This window comes from Danio rerio, chromosome 2 (assembly GCF_049306965.1).
Source record: "Danio rerio strain Tuebingen ecotype United States chromosome 2, GRCz12tu, whole genome shotgun sequence".
Lineage (NCBI taxonomy): Eukaryota > Metazoa > Chordata > Actinopteri > Cypriniformes > Danionidae > Danio > Danio rerio.
This window is the reverse complement of record NC_133177.1, coordinates 44,838,136-44,866,042: the sequence shown is the minus strand read 5'-3', so window position 1 is coordinate 44,866,042 and position 27,907 is coordinate 44,838,136. Positions and strand designations below refer to the sequence as shown.

Below are 27,907 nucleotides of genomic sequence, written 5' to 3'. Positions count from 1 at the left end.
AGAGCGAGTACGCGCCTGCTTCACAGTCAGTTGACAGCTGGAAGGCAGAGAAGCTTCGCGCATAACAAACTTTCGATTATGTTTTTAGTTTTTTGCTTTGAGGTTTTACGCGCCAAAAAGAGCAAGGTTTAGTTTGTAAATGCGAGCGGAGGGCATTCCCCTCCTTGAGTATCAAATTCTTGTATTAATTTGAACAGGATCAGTCTTTGTGTAAACAGTCTATGTTTACAGGACGTAAGTGGAAGTAAGTGAAGTACTGTCACCGGTTCCTGATATAAGGTGAGTGTTTTAGCGGATGTAGATCGGTTTCGATGCAGACTTAAAAACGCGCGCTTGGCTCGGGTCTAACTAGGTTATTTTTATTTCTGCTTCTCGTATCAACACCATCTTATCAGAAGGGCAGCGATAGCAGCCAAGCGTGTTATGATGTAACAACTGTTGTTGAAGTCTCTGATAAATGTTTGAACGTGCTAAGAGTAGCCTAAGTTAGTTCTGTATAATTAAGCATAATTAAACAGTATCAAACGAGCAGTGCTACTGTGTGGATTTGTCAGTAACGTTAGCCTATGCACGAGGCCGTAGTTATATGATATATGTAACTTCACTAACGTTAATACTTAAGTTACAACTGCAGCACGATTGCCAGTTTCAGATTAATGTTATGCATATTTTCTGTAAATATCGAATGACTTACGTTTCACTCAAAGTTTAACAGGTTATATTTTCTTTCTTAGCCAACGAAAATATTTCCGAAACAAACCAATCTGTCAAGCTTTGGGTGTCACCAAGCAACGCACAGGCTAAATCCAGGACTGGTGCGGCGGTTAAGTGGAGTGGAGCAACCCCTCCACCCACGAAGCGCTTTCTAAGCACTTTATCATGACTGAATCCACCTCGGGTTTTCACCTGCACGAGAAACAGAACGATATACAAAGTACATAGAACGATTACGTAAAAACCCGCTGACGTTACTTTCTGCATGCAAAACCTCAAACTCCCATGATGTTACGTGAATTTTTGTGTTGGGAAACAATAGTTTAATGCAAAACGTGACCACGATCAAGTGTAAAATTAGTTCTACATCCTTAATATGATAATTAATTGTTTTGTTTGGCTGCAGTATGGTAAATATGACATAAATCCCACATCAATCTAATTAAAATAGATTGATTTATTATTATTATTATTATTTTTACGATAGGGTCATAATGACTGTCTAAATTAAAATATTGCTAAAGATTTATTTGCAGAACCAGATGTGAAAAGTATGGACCCTCTTACAAAGAAATGTAGGAGGAAATCCTAAATATAATGTTGCATAACATTATCCGGAGACCAGAGCACCCGGAGGAAACCCACACCAACACTGGGAGAACATGCAAATTCCACACAGAAATGCCAGCTGACCCAGCTGCGGCTCGAACCAGCGACCCAGCTGTGAGGCGATTGTGCTACTCACTGCACCAATTGCATACAGTTTACTAAAAAAAATATTTTTTTTGTCAGTGTAAAGGGTAATGCTGTCAAGACCTCCACACACCATTATATCGGTAGATAGCAACGAGTAATTTTAAAATGTAAGTATTTTAAGTGAATACAAGACAATCAAGGGAATTAGGGCTGCATGATATTGGAAAAATGTGACATTGCAATATTTTATTTTTCTTGCAATATGAATACAATGGGCTAAATGCACAGCTAGTGTTTTTAAGCCAATGATGAACTTCCGGTGAAAGGTTTATGTGACTATTTTCAATTTCATAGGATTCCTTTTACAGCATCAATGTCGTAATGTAATTGCAATACATTCAGTTAACTAGACTTAAGCATCCATTTGTTTGTTAAAGTGTAAAAACTGACAAAAGACCATTTAAACGCAGACGCCATAGTTAGCAGCAGGCTAGTGCAAAAAATCCATTGAAAATACTGAGGTAAAATTAACTTCCATATATTAAAGACATGGTGTGGAAAAGTAGAATTTAATGCAGTGCTATTTGTTTGGTCTGATACCTCTTTTATATTGTATCTCAGCCAGGCAGTGAAGATCGCAATTTTTTTTTAAAGAAATCAGAACTTAAACGTGGCAATTTTATATGGGATGACAGTCTAACAGAAGTACTGGGGCTGGTGGACTGAATTTAAAAGTCTGTGTGCAAAAATAACCCATTGGCTTGAATAGCTCTATTGTGAATGAAATCATTCATTTAGATTGACTTGAATATTTTTGTAGCAGAGTGAATTAAACAAATTGCAGGCAAAATTAAGGGTTGATGGACAAAAACAAAGATAAAAGTGTAATAAGCAGTGCTTTATGCTTCTCTGGAGAGTCAAACAGTAGTCAGATATTCAGATACAGTAATAAAATAATTAAATGTTATGTGAAATAACACTGCACAATATTCATTGCATTATAAACATACAACCCAGCTTAACATTGCTGAGCCTGCAATGACTACTGCAATTACAAACATTGTGTTGTCAATGCTGAATCTGTGTATTGTGCAACCCTAAGGGGAATCATTGAGTTTTTCATTCAATTTTTTTTTAAATACTTAAGATTTTGGCCTTCCAATATTTTATGAGTTTAAAATAAAACTTTTTATAAAATAAATAAAATAAAAATTTATTTTTACAGCATTTCAATTTTTTTTTAAAGGGCACCTATTTTACCCCTTTTTCAAGATTTAAGTGTCGGAGGAAGAAATGAGGCTTGGTGTGGGAGTGTCTATTTGGGCGCGCTGAATTTCAGAGTCAAAACACACAACCACAGCGGACAATGTGACTGTGTTTACATGGACATCTGTTGTCGAATTAATTGCCAAATTATTAAATGGTGGACTTTAACTGCAGTTTGGCTCTTTCATTCAGGGAATTCATTCATGTCCCTCCCGACAAACGAGATATTTCATTCGAGGAACTGCTCTAAGCGTGTATTTTTCATGCAATGTTTGATACCGCACGGCGAATGAGAGAAAAAAAAACTCAGCATTTCCCGGAAACTTAGATGCACACGGCAGGTAGCGTCAGAAAGCCGCGTGTGTTATTCCGGTCACAAAATCCAACACGAGGTTATAGTTTGGTTGTAACTGTTAGTGTTAACTTTTTTTTACAGTGGTGCAATAGTTTGTTTGATACGAATAAAATACGAACTGAATAAACAAAGAGCACTGGTCGCTCACTTACCAAATCTGTAGAGACTAGGGTTGGGCATCTAAGCTATAATGCCGATCCGATACGCATCTCGATACAAAGAATACGATCCGATATATTAGCGATACATTTATGACATATTGCGATGCGACACAATACGATTCACACCCATATCACGATACAATGCGATAATTCAGCACTAACTAATTAAATCAAGTTTATGAGATTATGTAAAAGAGGATGCTGTGCCATTGAATGAGTTTGATCATTTATTAACCAAGCAAAACCAAGACTTTTTTTACAAACTGTCTTTTCTCTCAGAGCCAGAGTGTCAGTTTACAGTAGAGGGCCATTTTAGAACCTATAGCACATATTATTTAAGTATTTTCAAGATAAACAGAATGTATAAGTGCAATATATATTAAAATATATATATTTGCACTCTTCAACATAAAGATTGAGCATTGCACAACAAGAATTGTGATTTTAACTTTAACTATGAAAACAAGTTTTACAAAGATATATTTTGCCACTGATTATTCAAAACTTAAGGTCGTGAACTAGCAGTGTTATGCTGCGTTGAAACATCACTGTCACTGTAAACAACAGGCTAATAAAAATATAACAAACCAGCAATCTTCTTGCTGTGAGGTGGTCAAACTACCCACTGTGCCACCGTGACACCCATTATTTTTATCATTATTATTATTAATATTATTATTATTATAATTGAATAAAAATTAACAGGAGGAGGTGTTTAAAACCGCCTAGTGCGGCAGTATAGAGAGGGCGGCGTCCGCAACACCCAGTTATATCCGCGCATAGGGTGGCAGAATAGAGGTCCGCGACACCCGCGCGTCCTCAGTTATATCCGCGCATAGGGCGGAAGAATAGAGGTCCGCGACACCCGCGCGTCCTGTTATATCCGCGCATAGGGCGGAGGAATAGAGGTCCGCGACACCCGCGCGTCCTCAGTTATATCCGCGCATAGGGCGGAAGAATAGAGGTCCGCGACACCCGCGCGTCCTGTTATATCCGCGCATAGGGCGGAGGAATAGAGGTCCCCGACACTTCAAGTGAGATTTCAGATTACTCGTATTGCCCGCGTATTTTATAGATGCGCAGCACATTTTGCAAATTGCATCTGTCCTGTCAAGTCGTCCATCCTTAAATCCATAATGTTGCCATACTTTAGATTTAAAACTCAGTGGGGAATAAAATGTTTGTTTTGCTTCTCGCGCTTTCTGAGGGCGCACCACTAGCTTCATCCGCACACCTGATACACTGAGTTGTAGTGTAAGTGTACACATCTGCAAATCCGTTGCTAAGGCTTACTTTACGTAGGTCGATTAAATTATGCGCCAAAAACAGCTTGACAACACTTGTTAATAAATAAAAAATACATTCTATATAAAAAAAATAAGCTGTATCTCGGAAAAACCGATGCATCTCGATTTGCTTCCAAAATTTCATTCATCCTCTGCTGCTCAACCGATGCACTCGCATCGTGCACGCGCATGACCGCATATCGATACATATCGGTTAATCTTCCCATCCCTAGTAGAGACAGGACAATCCACAGCAACTAGAGCCGTGTCTTTATTTAGAGGAGACTACAAGCGAATCCAGATCTCAGCGTTTGCAGATGTTCCTCCTTAGACACGTAAGTTATTGTTGTCGAGCGTCGCGTACACTGTTAATCCACACGTGAGTCTGCGCTCTTACAGAGAGAAAATGAAAACAAAACTTAACGGCAGCAAACAATAAAAGCAACACTTCAAGCTTGTTTTGCCAACACAACGTGGCGTCTCTGCCGTCTACACTCTGACAGCAATGAATATTAATGAAGTTGCACAATAGAGCGCGCTGATTGGTTTAAACCAAGCCTTACTCATGCATTAATGCAACACACTGTAAGACGTAATAAGACTCACTCTGGCACAGACGCCCAGTCTGCACGCTGGAATACAACGCTATTATGTCATGGCCGTGACGCAGCTTCAAAAATTAGTTTCAAACCGGAAGTACGAATTTGCTTGAAATAACGCAAAAACAACCAATTTACACTTTTTAGTGAATTATAGGTGTCCTAATAGTGTTTTTAGCAGTGTGAGACACATACGACTGTCAACAGCTCAAAAAATGTGTTTCGTGACCCTTTTATACATACATAGTCAATTGATTCGGTGGGGGGAAACCGCTCTTATACTTCATGTTGCGGTGGGCTTAAAATGGGAGGGATTTGGATCCTATTTTAAAGTCAGGAAGTTCACCCCAATATGCTGGTGGACACACTATACCTACACACAGTTCTGTCCAAACATCTTCAGAAAGAGGATTTTCATCATAGGTACTTCTTAAATGTTTTAATCTTTGCCAGTAATAGCTAGAAATTATGTATGGGAAAAAGGCTGGTTGTTATTGCAAAATAATCGTTGACAGGGTGACCAGGACCAGGACAGTGACAATACAGAACTGAACAGAATGTTCTGTCATCTGTCCCGAAACGCTGTCATACTGGCCCTGGGCCATCAAACGATCCCTATTGTTGAGCCTCAACTAATTAAACTATTAGTCAGCACTGTGAATCACACTGTTGTGCATTCTCATAGTGTGTGCATGTGTGTGTGTGCCTCTGACTCCTTCCAAGTAAGCTAATAAACTACAATCATTGTCACTGTATGTACTTCATCTGATGAAAGAATTTCCCATCAGCCTAGGTCAGCAATCACCACCCTGCTATGCATCTTAATGATTCACAGTTTTCCTCGTAGTCACGAACACCTTCCAGACTGCTCATAGACTGACTGGCTCTTTATCAGGGCACTGATGATGTGTCATGGTGTACTTATCAATGAGATGTTTTGTCCTCTTGCTGACCTAAGCTGTATAACTGTGACATAGTGGAACTTCGCTCTCTCCCCTCCCGCTCTCTTTCTCTCTCTGGAAATCTCCAGAGTAATACTAAGCACTTTTATTTGTTAAAGGGACAATCCACCCCAAATGGAACTGGCATTGTGTATCTTGGGTCTGCATGATTAATTGCTATTAAACCAAAATCAGGATTTAAAAGGGTGCGATTTTGTTTAATAAATTGTATTTTTTTGAATCGCAAAAGATCTGATTATTTTAGAGCGATATCAAATATGGAAACAAGCATATCGTTTTCGAAAGTTCTGACAGTTTGTAAGCACATTATGCTGAACAATGTGAAAAATGTAACACAATCTAAATGTAAAGGTTTTGTGTATTTTATATATTTTATAATGCATACAAAAAATGCTGTATAAATGTAAGGAATTATTAATTATTATTATTGTAATACTCATCCTTGATCTTCAGTCCAATAATTCACTTACCTTCACAGCACATCACCTAACACATAAACAAACAAAAAAAAAAATCACTTTGGTGGCCTTCATGTTTAATTCAAGTAAAATCAGACGAATAAATCTTCTTTGAGTACTAAAACTTGCAGTGTCAACATAGGATAAACAGATAAAAGCACATTTCTTTGTATGTAATCAAAGCAGCACTGAAACGAAGCATCAAAAAGCTTTGGCCATGTTATGCAAGCTCATCTTAATCAGAGTAGCTCCTCACACTGAATTAGCACTTAGCCATTATATGGAAAGTGCTTACGTAAAGACTTCTCAAATATACCAACTGTTGTGTTCCACAGACACAGCATGCGGGTTTCGAATGACATGAGGGTAGGCAAATAATGACTATTGCATTAATTGCATCGTCTTCCACTAGTTAACAAGGACAGAAGTTCACTTGGCAGAACCAACTAGAAGAATTGTAGAGCTTTTCACTTTCTGTTCTGTCGTTTTCTTTTAATGGCCTGACACTCAGTGTGTTAATGGTTAATCCCACTTGAGCCATGGTGCTAATGTGCACTGCACAGCATGTTAAAATGTTCTTTTAAGTCCAGCTTAGCATGTGGAAGCATGACACAATGGGCCTTTATGAGCGATGGACTGAAGGAGCTTTCTTAGTTCCAAAAAAAAACATTGCTGGCAGGGCTGTCTTGTGATAAACTATGCTTTAAGTCAAATATGTGTGTCTTTAACGCTGTGTTGTGCAATAAAGGCAACAGAGTTGATCTGCGTTACATAACACATGAAGAAAAAAAATCAGCTTCTGATGAACAACAACATCAAGACTAATCGACAACAGAGACTTTAGCCTTCGCTCGAAAATCATGTTAGTGCGCACAAAGGTCTTTTTATAGTCCAGCTGTGCCACAAGCATGGTTTTGGATGTATTATGAATACAGGAAATCACGTTTTGTCTGTAAATAAGGGAGTGGTGCTTTTTTTTGTAGTCTACTTGACATCCGTGAAGGAATAAGGAAGTGAAACATGATTCAGTCAAGTCTTTGCCACTGTCAGCATAAATCGTAATTAAAGACAGTTTCTTGTGCACACTGTAGGGGTTGTTTACAGTTTTAACCCAAAAAATGACCAGTCTGTCAGATGAAGAAGAGCCCGAGATTCAAATAAATAAAATAAAGTTTACTGAAGATAGTTTGCAGTTTCATCAGCAGAAGCCAGCTTCAACACTCGCAATGAGTTCCTAGGCCGATCTGACTTACAGTACAACAATGCAGCAATTATACTCTTTACACAAGTCCGGAAAAGATGGGATCCAGGCAAACAATTTTCATTGGTTAAAGTAAAAATAGACAATTCTAAATGTGTGCATCAATAAAGGATTGGATCTAACTCCAGATATGGATGGCAGCATGGTTCTTGGGTCAGGCCGATCCTAAACTATTAATGCCCTATTCACACGGAGCGTCAGCTTCAACGCTTCCCATTCACTTTGAATAGGTGACGTCATGCGTTGCCAAACTGCATTGTGAATCCATTGGCGCCGGTTCAGAAGTGTTGCTCACTGCAAAAGTTGAGACTTGCTCAACTTTTCAAGTCTTGACGGAAGCGTCAGCCAATCTGATCGCTGTAAATACAGCTCGGACAGTGGCCTATCGCTGACTAATTTCATTGGCTGACACTGCTATGACGAATGCATCAGCCCCAACTTCAGATATGCCCTCTGTCAAGCATTGACGCTGAAGCCCCATGTGAATGGGGCGTTAAGAGCTGATCTCGGACCTGTAAAAAGCTGAACCATGGAGGCATACATAGACGCAAGAGACAATCTGTTATGGAAACTCATTGTTGTTTCTTGTACTTTTAGCTGATTTATCAAACTAGTTAAAACCTGGTTTAATCAACATTCAGCTACTATATCCTCACTAAACACAAAGTCTATCTAGCATAAAGGAATTACTTTTAAAAAGAATTAACAACAAAAATAGCTAAATTACTGTAACAAGTACCAATTCTCATGCTTCAAGGTTTATATAACTTTAACATTGCATAGAGCACATTTTCCCTTTAAGTACGATACTTAAGTGGAGCTTTTTCCTTTCGCAAAAGAATAAATGAAGGATATTAATCCCTTAAACAAGTCTGTTATAACCATTTAGTGTGGACACGTCACGGTCTGAAGCAGGTTTACAAAAAATAATAGATTAAACAGATAAAAAAATTTGTAAGACAAATGACTGACAATGCAATTTGTAAACATTGCAAATGATGTAGGAATTATTCAACATGCGTCAATGAAGAAAAAGTTTGGACTGCATTTTTGATGCATAAGTAAACTAACACTTACGATAGGTTCATGTGATCGGCCAGGGGTGTGTTTCCGAAAACCATTGTTAGCTAACTATGGTTGCAAGTTCTGTCGTTAAAAAACATAGTTTGTTGATTTGGCGTTTTCCAAATCCATCGTTCCAACAAATATTCGCAAACTGCGTCGCAAACTTATATGCTTTCAACTACACCTTTGCTGTAGTTGGAAGCATAGTTCCTGGCTGTGTTTTATTACCTGTTATCCCCCCTATGCCCTATTCGTTTAGAATATTCTAACATTTAAACTTTAATGATTTAAAAAAAGCATTAAAGTCATCACTCCTAAGTGTTATTTGCCTTCAAAGTATTTTTACAGTTCTTTTTTAAAGATCTTCATATTGACGATTGTGTTCCCTTCGCAGTGCACTTTGAAAACATTTATGATATTTTGAGCACAGTCATGGCTCAAGACGAAAAGCTATAGGTGACCTATAATTTAAAAGCAGAATTTAGATTGTTACGTCTCCAAAGCTTGTGAAAACAAATATATATAGCATACGTTAATGCTTTTAATTTATAGTAGGTTATTTATTATGTATCTGTACTGTATATAGGGCGAAGCAGTGGCACAGTAGGCAGTGCTGTCGCCTCACAGCAAGAAGGTCGCTGGTTCGAGCCTCGGCTCAGTTGGTGTTTCTGTGTGGAGTTTGCATGTTCTCCCTGCGTTCGCGTGGGTTTCGTCTGGGTGCTCCGGTTTCTCCCACAGTCCAAAGACATGCGGTACAGGTGAATTGGGTATGCTAAATCGTCTGGAGTGTATGAGTGTGAATGTGTGTGTGGACGTTTCCCAGTGATGGGTTGCAGCTGGAAGGGCATCCGCTGCGTAAAAACTTGCTGGATAAGCTGGCGATTCATTCCGCTGTGGCGACCCCGGATTAATAAAAGGACTAAGCCGACAATAAAATGAATGAATGAATGAATGTACTGTATATGACATGGGCCTGTTGGTTAAAACATTTCTGCAGTGGTTTGCATGTCAATTGTAAAAGTAGACTTAAAAAAATAATAAATAAACAAATACATAATATCCATACATTATTATTTTTATTATTATTATTATTTTTAAGTAGGATATTTTAAATTTCTTAATAAATAGCCAACTGTAAATTAGGCCTACAACCATTAACGATTTATATGATTTATATATGAGATTAGAATACGTGTTAGCTTAGTGATTTTGTATGGATTATTCTCAATAATATTTGTAAAGGAAACATATAGGTGTTTAAAATTTACATATATTTTAACTAATATGGAAAACAAGTGCATGTTTTTACAAAACTAATATTGGATTTTTTTAAGTGCGTATGTTTGTAAAACAATAATTTGCATAAAAAAACCATGGGTTTTTTCTTTAAAGAAGTTGTGACTCCAACCCGTTTACAGCGTCATTATGGGCGATTTTGTTAAAGCTAACGTAGTTCAAGCAATGGATGTGCAACAGAGAAACTACAGGTTTTGGGAAACACTCATCACTACATCATTCTTTTCCCAAACGATGCATTGTACTATGATAGATCAGCCGCGAGTTACGTCATTGTTTGGGAAACACACCCCAGATAAGCTAGTTCTGATCAAGTCATAAAATGTGTTTATTGGCTGATAGCGATGTCCGACCGATCGATCTGAGCATCCAGTTATTGTAAGTTATTTTGTTAGATAAGCTTCAGATTTGGCTTTAATACTGATTAATCTAATGTATATGCGCAAATATAATATTTTAACGCATCCTATAGAAAATATGAATTTAAATGAAAGATTTGGGGCGACGCAGTGGCGCAGTAGGTAGTGCTGTTGGCATTTCTGTGTGGAGTTTGCATGATCTCCCTGCGTTTGGGTGGCTGTCTTCCGGGTGCTCCGGTTTCCCCTCAGTATAAGTATAGGTGAATTGGCTAGGCTAAATTGTCCGTCGTGTATGAGTGTAAATGAGTGTGTATGGATGTTGCCCAGAGATGCGTTGCAGCTGGGACTAAGCCGAAAAGAAAATGAATGAATGAAAGATATGGGAGGGGTATACTTATATGTAGAACCATAAAACATTTTGGCTATATTTAATTATGCATTTAATAAACAATGAAAGCACTGGTGGGATTAACTCAACATTTCTTAATGTAGTATCTCTGTTTTTTTTTCTTAGGGTGAAAAGAGCACATCCTTTTCAGAGGATAATAATCTTTTGGAAGAAAAGAATATTGCATTTTTATTGCATGCGCTTACAATAATTTGTAAGACAACTTCACTTTTACAATCTCAAGAGGATAAAATTGGATCTGTAATTGATGAAAAGTAGCTTTCGTTTGATTTAAAGGAAGCAACACTTTAATATCCTTTTACACTGCGGATATTTCAACAATGCCAACCTGGCTGGAGACAGAATCTTGTTATAGTGGACTTCTAACCAGACAGAAGAAACATGGCTCTCTGTCCTTAAACGATAATCAGTTGTGCCTGTATTTCTTCATGGCACGTGGATGGGTATAGACATTGTTCTGCTGCATTTGCCATTCATTTTCTACTCATAACAATTGACAATCAAGCTCTTGGAGAATGATATGTCCAAGAAAGAAGAGGCCCATCAAAGATGAGGATTTCTCCGCCATCGTGGTCCCCTCCATGAGGGGTCACGGTTACTTGGATTACACGGTTGAAAGTCATCCGTCTAAAGCTCTGCAGAACATGGACGAGCTGCGTCATCATGAAATGCTGTGTGATCTGGTTCTGCATGTCACATACAAGGACAAGATAGTGGATTTTAAGGTAAGTCAATTTTTAAGTGCAGCGAGTTTTGTTAAAATGTTCAAAGCTGCCATTTGAGCAAAGGTCAGATCTCAACACAGATTCAATGGAGAGGCTCTCCATAGTTTCACACATTTCTGGAGACTATTTGGGATTTACTGGACATGACAGTTCATTTTCCATGCCATCTACAGTTCTCGGTTATGTGCGCAGCAGCTCAATCATTAATAAGACTGTAACGTTAACTTGCGAGTAGGCACGGCCTCATAATTATTTATATAAGACTGACAGCTTTTGGAATATTTCATTTCAAATATTTATAATGTGACAGCTTTGTGGTTTACTGAAATGTGGACTAGGCCTTGTTTAAGTTTTTGCATTGTTTCTCATGCAATATTTATTTAGTTAAAAATACACAGCAATATTGTCTTATATACAATTCAATTCATGTTTATTTATATAGCGCTTTTACAATGTAGATTGTGTCAAAGCAGCTTAACATAGTTCTATAAAAGTCCAGTATTTACAGTATATTGCAATAGTATATAGAGTTAAAGTCAGAATTATTAGCCCCTTTGATATATTAGCCCCCCTGTTAATTTTTGTCCTGCTGAAATGTCCACTCTGGTTTCATCTACGTCATCCTGATAATGTAGATAATGGACTGAAGCAGCTGATATTAATTTACCATAACGAAAGGCAGAGGGTTGTTAAATAATTACTGAGAGATTTTAGCTGCTGTCTGGGCGTTCACTGTCATTCTACACCTCCCTCTCTTTATGTGTTCAATACTTTCGCCCTGCATTATTTTATTATGCATAAATTTATTTGTAAACAAATTAGTTTTGTTTTCTTTGCATTTATGGACTTCTTTGGTTGTTACCAACATCCAGAAAAGGTTTCAAGTCAACGGCCTTTAGAATTATGTTTTTTTTTGAGAAAAATGGTGACGTGTTCAATACTTATTTTCCCTACTGTAAATCTAAATAATGGCAATAATAGTAATACAACCAAAAACATTTTAACTAATCAATGATGTAAAATAAGAGAATCTAAATAGTTCAGCATGTTATACCTATTTTATTACGGTATGTCCCTGGCACTGCAAATTACAGAGCACAAAGATAAATAGTCCTCATTACAAGTGCAGAATGATGTTAGTACATGTTACAGCATTTAATTGTAATTACCAGGACACTTTCATGATTTAGTTTCAGGTGTGTTTCTGCCTGTTTCTTTTTCTTTTCTTTTTTTAACCACAAGTGTTTACAATTCCCAGGTGCATAAGCTGGTTCTGGCCGCCTCCAGTCCTTACTTCAAAGCCATGTTCACCAGCAACTTCAAGGAGTGCCACGCGTCGGAAGTCACCCTTCGAGACGTTTGTCCTCAAGTCATCAGCCGTCTCATTGACTTTGCCTACACCTCGCGCATCACAGTTGGCGAGACCTGCGTTCTTCACGTCCTCTTGACCGCCATGCGCTACCAAATGGAAGAAGTGGCCAAAGCCTGCTGCGATTTCCTCATGAAGAACCTGGAGCCATCCAATGTCATCGGCATCTCGAGATTCGCTGAGGAGATCGGCTGCACTGACCTACACCTTCGCACCAGAGAGTATATCAACACTCACTTCAATGAGGTTTGTGCCCTGGGGACCAAAGTGTTCACTAAAGTGTCAGTTAGCGGCGATCGATAGTTGCCACCTGCTGTGCTCTCTTAAGTAACTGTACTGCGCCATTGACCTGTAACAGTCAGTCAGCGAATGAATGAAGGCTATAGAGAAGAGAGCTAATTGATTTGTCAATGGAACGCGGGACTGTCTCGCAGATGGATATCGATTCGTATAAATTATCCAGCTGTCAAATAGATCAAGGTTTAAAGGAATCGATGGCACAAAACTCCTAATTTTATCATCAGTTGTTCAGCCTCATGCCACTCAACCTATTTTTGCAGTTTGGTAGCTCAAAGAGATGTTATGCAGAATGTGCACGCTGCTCTGATTTGTTATACAAAAGTGGATAGTGATTTAACTGTAAAAAAAAAAGGGGCTTAAAAGGTAAATGTTAGAGATGCTCTGATTGATTGGCTGGAGATCGATATCGGCCGATAATCACATTTAATGACTCGATCGGTACTCGCTCATCTGGCCGATCTTATGAACCGTTGGCAAATGTTTGTTTATGTGTTTACAAGCTGAGGAAGATGCACGTGCGCAACTGTGTTATACGTACAGCAGCTACTGCATGTATTTAGGCCTTTCGACTTCTAAGAACTGAAAGTTCAGTGTTTTTCACAATATTGCAGATTTACTAAAACCTGGCTGGAAATATTAAATAAAGTAAAAAACTTTAAAATTATATTTTTGAAATGGATATTTAATAATATAACTTCTTGTAAGGCGACGCAGTGGCACAGTAGGTAGTGCTGTTGCCTCACAGCAAGAAGGTCGCTGGGTCGAGAGCCTCGGCTCAGTTGGCATTTCTGTGTGGAGTTTGAGTGTTCTCCCTGCGTTCACATGGGTTTCCTCCAGGTGCTCCGGTTTCCCCCACAGTCCGAAGACATGCAGTACAGGTGAATTGGGTAGGCTAAATTTTCAGTAGTGTATGAGTGTGTGTGAATGAGTGTGTATGGATGTTTCCTATAGATGGGTTGCAGCTGGAAGGGCATCCGCTGCGTAAAAATGTGCTGGATAAGTTGGCGATTCATTCCGCTGTGGCGACCTCAGATTAATAAAGGGACTAAGCCAGGGATGGGCAAACTTGATCCTCGAGGGCCGGTGTCCCTGCAGAGTTTTGTTCCAACACTAGTCAAACACACCTGAACATGCTAATCAGTGTCTTTAAGATCACAAGAAATCTATAAGCAGGTGTGTTTGCTTAGGGTTGGAGCTTAACCGTGCAGGTTGATGTAAAAGGGATAGAAATGAAAATTCTGTCATTATTTACTCACCTTGCCCTTTTGCCAAAACCCGTTTGAGTTTTCTGTTGAACACAAAGGAAGACATGTTGAAATTGTTGGAAAGCAGCAGCCATTGACCTCAATAGTACATATTATTCCTAATATGGATGGCAGTGGCTGCTGGATTTTAATACTCATCAGAATATTAGCTTTTGTTTTTAACAGATACAAAAAAATAAATGGTAAGAAAATGTAATTGTTTTTAACTATGTCCTAGCTAAATATCTTCCATGTATGTGTTTCACAGGTAACCAAAGAAGAAGAGTTCTTCAGCTTGTCCCATTGCCAGCTGCTTGAGCTGATCAGTCAGGACAGTCTGAAGGTGCTCTGCGAGAGCGAGGTCTACAAGGCCTGCATAGACTGGGTACGCTGGGACGCAGAGAGCCGTGCGCAGTACTTCCATGCCCTCCTCAATGCCGTCCACATCTACGCCCTTCCACCCACTTTCCTCAAAAGACAACTGCAGTCCTGCCCCATCCTCAGCAAGGCCAACTCCTGCAAAGACTTCCTATCAAAGATCTTCCATGAAATGGCTCTCCGAAAACCCCTGCCGCCAACACCTCATCGTGGGACGCAGCTCATTTACATAGCGGGAGGTTACAAGCAACACTCTCTGGACACCTTGGAGGCCTTCGACCCGCACAAGAACGTCTGGCTCAAACTAGGTAGCATGATGTCTCCTTGTAGCGGGCTTGGGGCGTGTGTTTTGTTCGGGCTTCTTTATACAGTCGGCGGACGCAATCTCTCCCTGCAGAACAACACAGAATCTGGATCTTTGTCCTGCTACAACCCCATGACTAACCAGTGGACCCAGCTGGCTCCGCTCAACACACCCAGAAACCGAGTGGGCGTCGGGGTCATTGATGGGAGCATTTATGCTGTTGGGGGTTCACATGCCTCTACGCATCACAACAGCGTCGAGAGGTGAGGCTGAGACAGGAGAAAACAGATCCAAAAAGATTTTGTGTTGGGTTTTTTCCCCTCAAGTTCAATTTTATGCACATGTAGATTAAAACAAGTGTCGGGTAAGTTACTTCAAACATGTAATGTATTACTAATTACATAATTCAAATTGTATTATAACTACCTTCTAATTACATTTCGAATTGCATCATAAGTAATTTAATTACTTGACTTAAAACTGCATAAATTCTTATAAATCTCAAAGTATACAGAATACAAATTAAATTAACGGGATTCTTTAAATGAGGGCCACGCAGTGGCAATGTAGGTGGTGCTGTCGCCTCACAGCAAGAAGGTCGCTGGTTCAAACCTCGGCTGGGTCAGTTGATGTTTTTGTGTGGAGTTTGCATGTTCTCCCTTTGTGTGCGCGTGGGTTTCCTCCGGGCGCTCCGTTTTCCCTTAACAGTCCAAAGACATGTGGTATAGGTGAATTGGGAAAGCTAAATTGTCCATAGTGTATAAGTGTGATTTCCTAGTAATTTCCTACTAATTTCATGGTTTCTTAAGCATGTGTTTTCGTTCAACAAATCTAACTTTAGTTGAAAAATCTAGTTATTCTACAAATATATTTGTATAACAAAAATGTATTTTAACCATTCCTCTGCATCTGAACTGATTTATACAGAACTGCTGATTTTATGCACATGTAACGTTTGCAGCACTGGATGTGCATCATTATTTTCTGTACATTCGAATCATTCATATTTTTCCCATAATCAAGCAGCCCTATAATATGTTACAAAAATACCATATAATATACCAAATACCAAATAAAACTGTTAAACTAAAAAAAAAAAAACATTAAAACAGGTCTTTTGCCTCTTCAGGGGCACTGAATAAATGTATAATTCATCTCGAATTCTATAGACTATTTTGAGAGATGTAAACAAAAACATTGGTCCCAACGTATTTCCTGTTTTACATTTTTAATTTCTATAGCTTCTGAGAATCCAAAAAGCCACATATTGATAAATAATGTTACGATAGCTGTTTTAACATTAAGTTATGATTGAATTGCCTCTTGTTACAGTTATGAAATAGCTTAATAACAAGAAATATTCATAGACCAGTGACATCACCACATTGAAATGGTCTATAATGCAGTTATTATTATAGCTTGTTTTTTTTTTTTTAAATAAGAGTCCTCATACATAGTACTATTCATTCATTCATTTTCTTGCCGGCTTGTTTTCTTGTCGGCTTGTCGACCCCTTTATTAATCCGGGGTCGCCACAGCGGAATGAACCGCCAACTTATCCAGCAAGTTTTTGCGCAGCAGATGCCCTTCCAGCCGCAGCCCATCTCTGGGAAACATTCACACACACACACTCATACACTACGGACAATTTAGCCTACCCAATTCACCTGTACCGCATGTCTTTGGACTGTGGGGGAAACCGGAGCACCCGGAGGAAACCCACGCGAACGCAGGGAGAACATGCAAACTCCACACAGAAACGCCAACTGAGCTGAGGCTCGAACCAGCAACCCAGCGACCTTCTTGCTGTGAGGCGAACGTGCTATCCACTGCGTCACCACATAGTACTATATAAGCTTTTATTAATTCAAAATAAGGAGAAAATAAAGGCTGTTGAAAATCACATTAGAAAATGTTGTGGCGTTCATATTAATCTCATGTGGATTGTTAGAGTTAGTGTTTCGTACTGATTGGCTGTTTTTCACAAGGATATTACATTGGATTTACTAGAGAAGGAGGAATGAATGGTGTTTGAGGCTCACTGTATATAATTTCCACTAAATTGAACTTTTATTATTCAGCTATGCCTAGGTATTTACAGATTTTTATTATATGGCACATTTAAGTTACATTTACAACACTGATTTTATATTCCCCTGAAAGGCTATTAAATGCAAGCTTTCACATGCTTGTCCTGTACACATTACAGCAGCACTGAGAGGTGAGGTCAAGGCAGAGGCAGGAAGAAAACAACTCGAAAAAGGTTATGTGCTGTTGAGGGTTTTGGGGTTTTCCCCATTGTATTGCATTTCCTTTCTATTATAAGTATGTTAGTGGAATCAAAATATTAGCACAGTGAAGAGTGACATATCAATAGTTGGTTGACCGAGTTCGTATTACATTGCACACCTGTGCAACAGAAGCACATTCACACTGAACGCACAGATAAAAAATGAATTATTAGGAGAAAGGTCATGCTACATGCTACATTTGCAAAACTTTGTCATTTGCAGACTGTGTTTTGATTTAGACCGTCCATTGTTTTTGTAGAGATTCACTCTTTTCAGAGCACAGCCATCAATCCTGACTAACAAGCTTCAGGCAAATCTGTTTCATAACATACATTCCTCGGCGTAGAGTCAGGTTTGGCCTTTCAGGAGAAACACATTTCTTTATAATGAGTGTGATAATTATGAATATTTTGTATTTATTATATTAGTTTGTAAGCATGGCGACTGATCTGGTAGGAAGAAACTCGCATGGACTGTTTTCATGGAGCTTAAACACGAAAAAGGGTCAGGTTGTTGTTTGTCAAGTACTGCATGATATATGAGATAGGAAGTGCTCCATTGTCTATTGTGAGAACTGCTGTAGGTGGTTGCTCGTTTTTGCTTGAAAGGGATATTGTCAAGTCATTTGTATGAGGAAGTGTCAACTTTGAACTAACTATAGTAAAACTGTTGCTAAAAAGGATAAATGCTTGACTTCGCTTTAACTATCTTTAATTAGTCTTATTTATAAAGCAGTAAAGTTTGTAAACTACACTGCTACCAGTTACAAAAAGGGGAGATTATGTCATTTCTTTCAAAGTGTTGTGCAGAATGCACAATTATATTGAATTAAATGAATAAATAAATTAAAACTAAATAGAAAAGTAAGATATTGGACATTAAATTACACTACAAAATACACACACACACACACAAATTTAAAAAAAGAGGCCAGTAAAAGTTAGTTTCTCACGATTTACAATTAAAAGGTGTGTTAGAGGAATGTCTGACTCTTGTTTTTTACTGTAAAAAGTGATTAGTTGATGTTACGATCACCAGCGATCTAATCCTTGCAGATCGCTGGAGAACTACACATCTGTCACTAAACTGGACTAAAAATACCATCATAAACCACACACACACCAGTTCCTGATTCCCCCGATTACACACACACACAGCTGGTTACTCATCATGGACTGATTACCTGGACTTTATATTCACCTCTCACACACACATTGCTGAGTCTTGTTAGTCTGCAACACCACAAAGCAATTCTTTGTCTAAGTTTTTCCGTGTTTGATCCTTGCCTTGTTTTGCTGTTGATATTGATTCTTTGCCGCCTGTACTGACTATTCACCTGTGACTTTGACTACCCTTCTGGATTACCCCTATGATACTGTTTGCACCCATTTGACCATTGCCTGCCTGACCCTTCCCCATTTATTAAAATGCACGTGGATCCTCAAATCTGTTGTCAACATACCAATGGTACAATTGACTTTATCAAAAAAAAAATCTAAACTAGTTAAAATAATTAAGTAAATAAACTATGCACATAATTATATTAAGTCAACTTTGTTGAAATGTTTCAAGAAACTTATTTTCTTAAGGAAAGTCAACTTGACGCTTTTAAGGCAACAGGTTTATTTACTTTTTAAAGTAAATTTAAATTAAACTTCGCTTTTTACAATGAATTCTGTAAACTATATTACCATTTCTTGTCAGTGATAAGATAAAACAATATTTTTTTTCAAATTTTTTATTGGAACTCTTATTTTTAACATTCTTGCTGAATAAAAGGGGTATTTTTAACTAAAATCCTAGACCTCAAAATTTTAAACAGTAGCTTGTGTGCATAAAACAATCACTTTTAAAGAAGATATATTAAATTAAAGCTTTTCCACATGGGAAAGCTAGGTTGCTGCTGGAAGTGGTGTTAGTGAGACCAGCAATGGGTGCTCAATCTGCGGTCTGTGTAGGTCCTAAAGCTGCAGTAAATTGATGGGGTCTCTGTACTGCTCAATGAGCGCCGTCTTTCGGATGATATGTTAAATCGAGGTCCTGACTCTCTGTGGTCATTAAAAATCCTAGAATGTTCTTTGAAAAAGAGTTGGGGTTTAACCCCGGCATCCTGGTCAAATCTGCCCACTGGCCGCTGTCCATCATGGCCCTCTGACCATCCCCATATCATCATTGTCTTCATCACTCGGTGTCCTCTCCCCCAATCAGCTGGTGTGTGGTGTGCGGTCTGGCGCAATATGGCTGCCGTTGCATCATCCAGTTGGATGTTGCACACCAGAGGTGGATGAGGAGATTCCCCCCAAAAATGTGTAAAGCACTTTGAGTGTCCAGAAAAGCGCTATATAAATGCAAGGAATTATTATTAATACTATTAATGGCTCTATCAGAATATACCATTAACCTCATTAAGTTTGTCTTTTACTTCTTATTTCTGCTTTGCATCTCATTTGTTACTGAGTTTGTTGTTTACTTAGAATCTTAAGTTGATATTCATAACAGAGTCATGTGAATCCTATTGTGGATCATTTATATCTGAGTGAGCAGCGCAAATTGGAAAGTTAATCTGTTCAGGAATGCAGTGAAAGAAATGCGTGTGTGTGTTCTCTTTAGGAACTGGAGCTTGACATGAATTCAAACAATGCATGTGGATAGATGGTCTGCCGTTTCAAAGATGTGTGAAATTCAAGACTCAGTATGTGCTGGCAGACAGAAACTCTTGGTTCGGTAACAGCAGCCTTCTTCACAACCTTTTAAATGAGGATTTTGCATTGTTGGCAGGTTAAATGCATCCTCTTCTAGCTGAAGGCTGTTTTTTTTTTTAGATTGTGACATTCTGTTGGTCATATAACAGCTCGTGGGAATTACTTACAGCTATGATTGGTATTTGGCCCTGGATATCATTGTTAGAAACAAGGAAATCGAGTTCTTGAAGCGATGACATGAAATGCTGACAGCAGCACAGTTGAACAGTCAGATTAAAGTATTCTTTGTTTACTTCCTCGTTGTTTCATGTGGAAAGCTGTATCTATTAATAATAACTGGTTTGTGTTTCCTGCTTTTTTTTGTTTTTTTTTTTACAGGTATGACCCAGAAACAAACCGCTGGACGTTTGTGGCCCCTATGTCAGTGGCGCGACTAGGGGCCGGTGTGGCGGCATGTGGAGGTTGCCTGTATGTGGTAGGAGGGTTTGACGGGGACAACCGGTGGAACACAGTGGAGCGATACCAACCAGACACCAACACCTGGCAGCATGTGGCACCTATGAACACAGTGCGCAGCGGGCTGGGTAAATAAAACGCACCATTTGTCAGATTAATGAATTGGAACGGTTTTCTTTTACTTGGCAAGTTAACCGCAGTCATGCACTGTACTTGAATTGTGGATTGTATAAGAGTGACTAAAGCGAACAATATGAAAATAACAATTGACCACATCATAATTCATCAAGTGGCATTATTGCATGTTTCTGTCTGCAGCAGCAAAACATTAGTTGAGTTATAAATCTCAAGCCAACATACTGTTGTTTGATCTAGCTAATGTTTATAATCCAGCTATCCAATACTTTTGATTCATCTAATACTTCTGATCCATCCATCATCAATTCATTACTTCTGATCTATTCATCCATCCGATACTTCTAATCCATCCATCCATCCATCCATCCAAACTTTCTACTTCAGCCATCCATCCATCCATCCATCCATCCATCCATCCATCCATCCATCCAAACTTTCTACTTCAGCCATCCATCCATCCATCCATCCATCCATCCATCTAATACTTCTAATCCATGTAATTCTTTTAATTCATCCATTTATCCAGCCATCCACCCATCCATCTATACATCTATTCAATTCTATTTTTTTATCCATTATTGCTTTCATTCATCCATCTAATACTTCTAATCCATCTTTTCATCCATCCATCAAGTACTTTTAATTATCTATTCATCCATTAAATAATTTTTTATATTCATCAAATACTTTTAATTCATTAATCCATTCACCAAATACTTCTACTTATCTATCCATCCATTCAGTACTTCTAAGTCACGGTAACATGCTAGATTGATTGTCAGGCCCCTGTGGCCTGTCAGCCCCTACATCCATCCAATACTTCTAATCCATTCATCTATCAAATACTTCGAATTATAAATGAAATACTTCTAATCCATCAATCTGTGCACCAAATACTTCTAATTATCATTCACCATTCAGTACTTTGAGTCCATCCATCCATCCATCCATCCATCCATCCATCTATCCATCTATCTATTCCTTCAATGATTATAATTATCCATCTTCTACTCCATCCATCGATTTATCTAGTACTTGTAATTTATACATCCATCCATTCATCCATCTAGTACTTTCAATTCATCCATTCATCTAGTAGTTGCAATTCATTCATCCATCCATTCATCAAATACTTTTAATTGTATATTAAATTCTTAATATCCATTCATTTATCCATCCATCTATCCAATACTTCTAATTCATCAACCCATCCACCAAATACTTCTAATAATCCATCCACCATTCAGTACTTCTAATCCATCAATTCTTACTTTCATCCATCCATCCATCCATCCATCCATCCATCCATCCATCTAATACTTTTAATCCATCAATCCATCCACCAGATACTTCTTACTATCCATCCATACATCAATCCATCCATCCAATACTTCTAATCCATCCATCCAATACTTTTAATCCATCAATCTATCCACTAAATACTTCTAATTATCCATCTACTATTCAGTAATTCTAATCCATCAATCCTTACATTCATACATCCATTCATCCATCCATCCATCCATCCATTCGATCCTTCTAATCCATCCATCCATTCATCAAATACTTCTAATTATGTATTAAATGATTCTTAATATTCATACATCCATGCATCCAATAATTCTATTCAATCAATCGATCAATCAATCCACAAAAAATTCTAATTTTCCATCCATTCCTTCAGTACTTTTAATCTATCCATCCCTCCCTCCATCCATCCATCCAACGCTTGTAGTTATCTTCCATCTTAACCAATATTTTTTACTACATCTATCCATCTATCTGGTACTTGTCATTTATCTATCCATAAAGTACTTCTAATCCATCGATCCATCCATCCTCCATGCAGCCATCCATCTAGTACTTGTAATCTATTGTTCCATTAATCTATTGTTCCATCCATCCTTCCATCTATCCAACCATCCATCTAGTACTTGTAATTCTTCCATTCTTTCATTCATTCATCTATACATCCATGTAGTACTTGTAATCCATCCTTTCATCCATCCAATCTTTTTTTTTAAATCCGTCTATTGAATATATGACTCTACAGTCTTCAAAACAAACCCTTAAAAACTGCTTCAAACTTTGTCAGTATTTTAATGCCTACTTGACACTAGATCAATTCATGTTGCTCCTACCTAATGATCTGTATCATTTGTGTTAGATAAGGGACACATAACACATGTAAAGCAGAACCAGGATTGAAAATCATCCTTGTCTAGACTTTGTTTTAAACCACTAAAGATTAATCACACTTTGTAGCTTAGATTAAAAGTGTGCGCATAAACTATCTATAACCTTTCTAAGTAAATAAATAATGCAACGTTTTGTTCATAAGTTAAAAAATAAAACACGTAAACCTGTTTAAAAAAAAAAACATGAAGGTGACTGGGCTTCAAGAAACACTTCTAGGAATTCATACTTCCGTACATTCCAGAGCTGCTTTACCCTGCAGCTATACAGAACACAATTGCAGACAGAGTTGGACGGTCACTTAATAATTCATAACAGAAAAGTTGAAAACTCACAAAACCTGTGCAGTTAACATATAGACACGCATGATTTGGCAGTTGAGCAATCCAGCTCAAAAGAGTAGATAATTCATACAGGAATGAGAATTCTGTTCTAAATAAATGTTCCAAACCAGCATGTTTTTGCTTTCATAGTAAAAGTTTTAAAGAATGTTCATGCTGCTTTCTCCACCCAGTGAACAATGATGAGAACCAGAGTGGGTTAAACTAGATAGAGAGAGAAAAAGTATCACACATAATTGTATATTAAAAGTTTTAAAGCCATATAACAACTTTATGTTCTTTATACAATTTAAACACTACTTCAGAATTCTTGACAGACTTGGTCTTCATTTACTTTCACTGTACATTAAGGAAGCTAAACTGTATCTTTCTTAGTTCAATAGCACATGTTAAACATTATCCTTTGCCCAATGACCAAAGTGCTTTCAATCAAACAGGTTAAACAATATAAAAATAAAAATCACTGAAACATTTACACACAACCATAAACATTTAAAACTCTGCATAGGTGTCAAAATATGCTTGACTACACAGACTTTACTGCCAGTTTCATGTGTATATACTGTACTATGTGCCTGTTCGAGTCCATACATAAACTGTCATAAATGTAACTCATGTAGTTATCTTATATAATCCAGTACATTCTTAGATAAGTATATACAGTGAGGAAAATAAGTATTCAACACATCACCATTTTACTCGGAAAACATATTTCTAAAGGTGCCGTTGACTTGAAATATATTCTCCGGATGTAGAAAACTATATATGCAAAGAAAACAAAATCAATTAGTTTACAATTTAAGTTATGTGTTATAAAGTGAATTGACGCAGGGGAAAAGTATTGAACACATGAAGAAAGGGAGGTGTAGAATAACAGTAAATGCCCAGACAGCAGCTGAAATTTCTCAGTAGTTCCTCAGCAACCCTCTGCCTTTCGTTATGGTAAATAATATCAGCTGCTTCAGTTCAATATCTACATTTTAAAGATGATGTAGATGAAACCAGAGTGGACATTTCAGAAAGACAATGATCCAAAACACAGCCAAAGAAACTGCATTCAGAGAAAGAAAATCAAGCTGTAGAATGGCCCAGCCAATCACCTGTGCCGAATCCAATAGAGAATACAAATTAAAGATCAGATCTGAGTGACGAGACCCACAGAACCATCAAGATTTTTACATTCTGTTGAAGTCTGTGAAAAATATCACACCTGAGGAATGCATGCAACTTCAGTCTCTATATGAGAGGCGTCTTTAAGCTGCCATCACCAAAAAGAGCCTTTTATATAAAGTATTAAATACGTTTCAGTAGTTCAGCGCTTTCTTTGTGTGTCATTTCATTGTTTTTACACAGAACGTATTTTTCCTCTATTTACATATTTGTATTGTTAGGGTTTTTACCAAACGTCTGGTTCAATTCCATATCAACAGCTCCTTTAGAGATATTATTCCCAGGAAATAACATGACGTGTTCAATACTTATTTTTTCCAGCTGTATATACATACTGTAAAATAGAGTGTAATCATTTGTTTATTAATGAAACGGTCTTTTGTTCTGTTCGTAGGGGTGGTGTGTATGGATAACTACCTCTATGCAGTTGGAGGCTATGATGGACAAACCCAACTCAAAACCATGGAGAGATATAACATCACTCGAGATGTGTGGGAACCCATGGCTTCGATGAACCACTGCCGCAGTGCACATGGAGTCTCAGTCTACCAGTGCAAGATTTTTGTGTTAGGTGAGCTGGAAGGGTAAAAGAGAAAACATAAACTGATAAAACATATCAGTCTTTTTCCACACACGACGACTGCATTTCAAACTACGGGTTGCACTTCCAATTTGAGGAACTTCCATTATAAAGAATTTAAACAAATTATATTAATAATAAGGTTGCGTTAACAATAATCCATATACAGAATGAAAAATGGAGTAAAAGGTACAGTTATGAACTAAATTATTTGTCCTCCTGTGAATTTTTTTTTCAAATACTGTGATGTTTAACAGAGCAAGGACATTTTTCATGTTATTTTCTATTATTATCCTAAATGGCTTTAATAGGCGACACAGTGGCTCAGTGATTAGAACTGTCACCTCACAGCAAGAAGGTTGCTGGTTCGAGTCCTGGCTGGGCCAGTTGGCATTTCTGTGTGGAGTTTGCATGTTCTCCCCATTGAGTGGGTTTTTCGTCTGGGTGCTTCGGTTTCCCCTACAAGTCTAAAGACATAGGTGACATAGGTGAATTGAATAAACTAAATTAATCATTGTGTATGAATGTGTGTGAATGCGAGAGTGTATGGGTGTTTTCCAGTACTGGGCTTCCGCTGTGTAAAACATATGCCAGAATAGTTAACGGTTCATTCCACTGTGGCGACCTCAGATAAATCAGAGGTTTTTATTGTCGAGGTCTTTGTTGTTGCATGTTGCGCTTTAAAATGTGCCACACAATCTCTATTGGAGACAGGTTGGGACTGCAGACAGGCCCGTCAAGTACCTGTATCTTCTTCCTCCGCAGCCAGGTCTTTGTAATGTGTACAGAATGTGTTTTTTCATTCTCTTGTTGATAAATCACCTAACCAAAGGAAAATGAATGAATAGATGGCTTGAATATATATTTTGTCAAAAAATGATGCTATTAATATAATTAGCCCCTTTAAGATTTTTTTCACCCCCAATTGGCTACCTGTCATTTTTTATCATTTTTACCAAATTGTCAGCCTTATGCACTATTTTGTATAAGCAGTCTACTCTTAAAGTACTTAAAGTTTGTAATTTAGACAAGAAAAAGCTTAATTGGCTTTAATACAAAATACAAGTTTATAACAAAATGATGATTCTTATTTCTCTGGGCCCCGAAACAAAAGTTAATTGAACCATGTGTACCAATATTGTGGTGGTGGCAACCGGCCTTGCATACTTTACAGGGCCCTGTGCACCTTGTGTAGTGCGAGTATAGTGCAGATCGGTACTGCACACACACAAAACAGAAAAATTAAGTTACATTTATGTGCAAATTTAATTTTAATAGTTAGGTTTCAATAAAATATAAAAAATCAAGTAAGCTTCAATCCCAGCTCAGACCAGCTTGGGTGCAGTAGGACCGGTGGGTTACATGTGGGGGCTCGTCTGGGAGTGAGGTTTAGGGGGTGAGTGTAATCGAGGCCAGCTAGCGAAGTGCTATGCAGGTAAAACTTCACTCCTCTGACCTCAAAAGGTGCTCTAGCGACAGACGCTAGAGGCCATGGTTTTCAGCCCTATGAAAAGAGCAACCGACTCCGATGCACAGAATCGCTAGTTCGATCCCAGCTCAGACCGGGTTGGGTGTAGTTGGACTGGTGGGTTACATTGTTTTCTGTCATTAAACAAATTTTTTTCTGCTTGATATTTTAACATGTCATATCACAACCATATCTGTGGCCAAGTCCCTTTTTGACTTGTGTTCCTCCATATAAATAACTTTTTGTATTCCTATAGCACAGTAATATTCAACACATTATCCATAATACAGCAGCAACAAGTATTTCTATGGTTATTTGCTGGTTATTTCTGCTGAGAATGACTTGATAATTCTAATAAGCTGCCATTTAAAATGGAATGAATGAATTGTGAGGAGAATACCGCCACAAGAATAAAGAAACACTTATTGTTTACATTTAATGTTAGACAATCCCACAACTCACGCAAAGCATCATGGGGCGCAGAAATAAAAGGTTGCACTGGATAAAAAAGCATCCCATGAAACATAACAATTTTTTTATATTCGTCCATTCCAGGTGGATTTAACCAAGGTGGTTTCCTGTCCAGTGTGGAGTGCTACTGTCCCGCCAGTAATGTATGGACGCTTGTAACAGATATGCCCGTGGGACGCAGTGGAATGGGTGTAGCTGTGACCATGGAACCGTGTCCTGGTATCCTGCCAGAGGAGGAGGAAGAAGTGGACGAGGAGATGTGACATTTCATCGTGTGCCATTTTAAAGACAGCACATACTGCAATTCCCTTCAAACTTGATTGTGCATGCACGAGATGCCAATGAGGACAAATGTATGTAATTTCAGATTGATTTTAAAGTTTATTTGGATCAATCCTCCCTCAGCTACAAAGTGTGTGCGATTTAGAGAGAGCAACATGGCTAATCACTGGACTAATGAAGTGGTGATCACTGTAGCAGGACTTTAAATGAATATCCTGTGACTGACGCACAGACACACGCACAATTGTTTTGTCGAACTTCTGAATGTGTAATTTTGTGAGCTTGTTATAAATACTTTTCACATCTGTAAATGCACTGTTTAATGTGCACACCTGATAAAACACTCAAATCGCATGAACGTTTGATTTGACTTTTCTTTCAATTGTCAGTTTAGGATTTGCTTTTTGTCAGGGAGTACTGGGTCTTTGTTGTCGCATTTTGCGCTTTAAAATGTGCCACACATTCTCTGTTGGAGCCAGGTCGGGACTGCAGACAGGCCAGTCAGGTACCTGTATCCTCTTACTCAGCAGCCAGGACTTTGAAATGTGTGCAGAGTGTGGTTTTGCATTCTCTTGTTGAAATATTGCATGGGCATCTTTGGAAAA

General features: G+C 38.2%; 1 protein-coding gene across 2 annotated transcripts; it reads left to right on the top strand.

Annotated features, from left to right (window-relative positions):
* On the top strand, nucleotides 1–27,656 carry keap1a (kelch-like ECH-associated protein 1a). Of its 2 annotated transcripts, XM_073912152.1 has the most exons (8): nucleotides 23–279; nucleotides 735–934; nucleotides 10,993–11,612; nucleotides 12,871–13,227; nucleotides 14,794–15,470; nucleotides 20,579–20,784; nucleotides 24,896–25,072; nucleotides 27,105–27,656. In XM_073912152.1, the coding sequence occupies exons 3-8, from the start codon at nucleotides 11,403–11,405 to the stop codon at nucleotides 27,281–27,283; spliced, it is 1,806 nt and encodes a 601-aa protein (XP_073768253.1). In that variant the 5' UTR covers nucleotides 23–279; nucleotides 735–934; nucleotides 10,993–11,402; the 3' UTR covers nucleotides 27,284–27,656.
* Nucleotides 27,657–27,907: the final 251 nt, after the last annotated feature.

Bases quoted from the DNA above. Each gene is read 5' to 3' on its own strand.
- keap1a (XM_073912152.1), top strand. From the start codon at position 11,403: ATGATATGTCCAAGAAAGAAGAGGCCCATCAAAGATGAGGATTTCTCC. The intron at 11,613-12,870 runs GTAAGTCAATTT...TACAATTCCCAG, and splicing joins ACAAGATAGTGGATTTTAAG to GTGCATAAGCTGGTTCTGGC. The intron at 20,785-24,895 runs GTAAATAAAACG...TTCTGTTCGTAG, and splicing joins CACAGTGCGCAGCGGGCTGG to GGGTGGTGTGTATGGATAAC.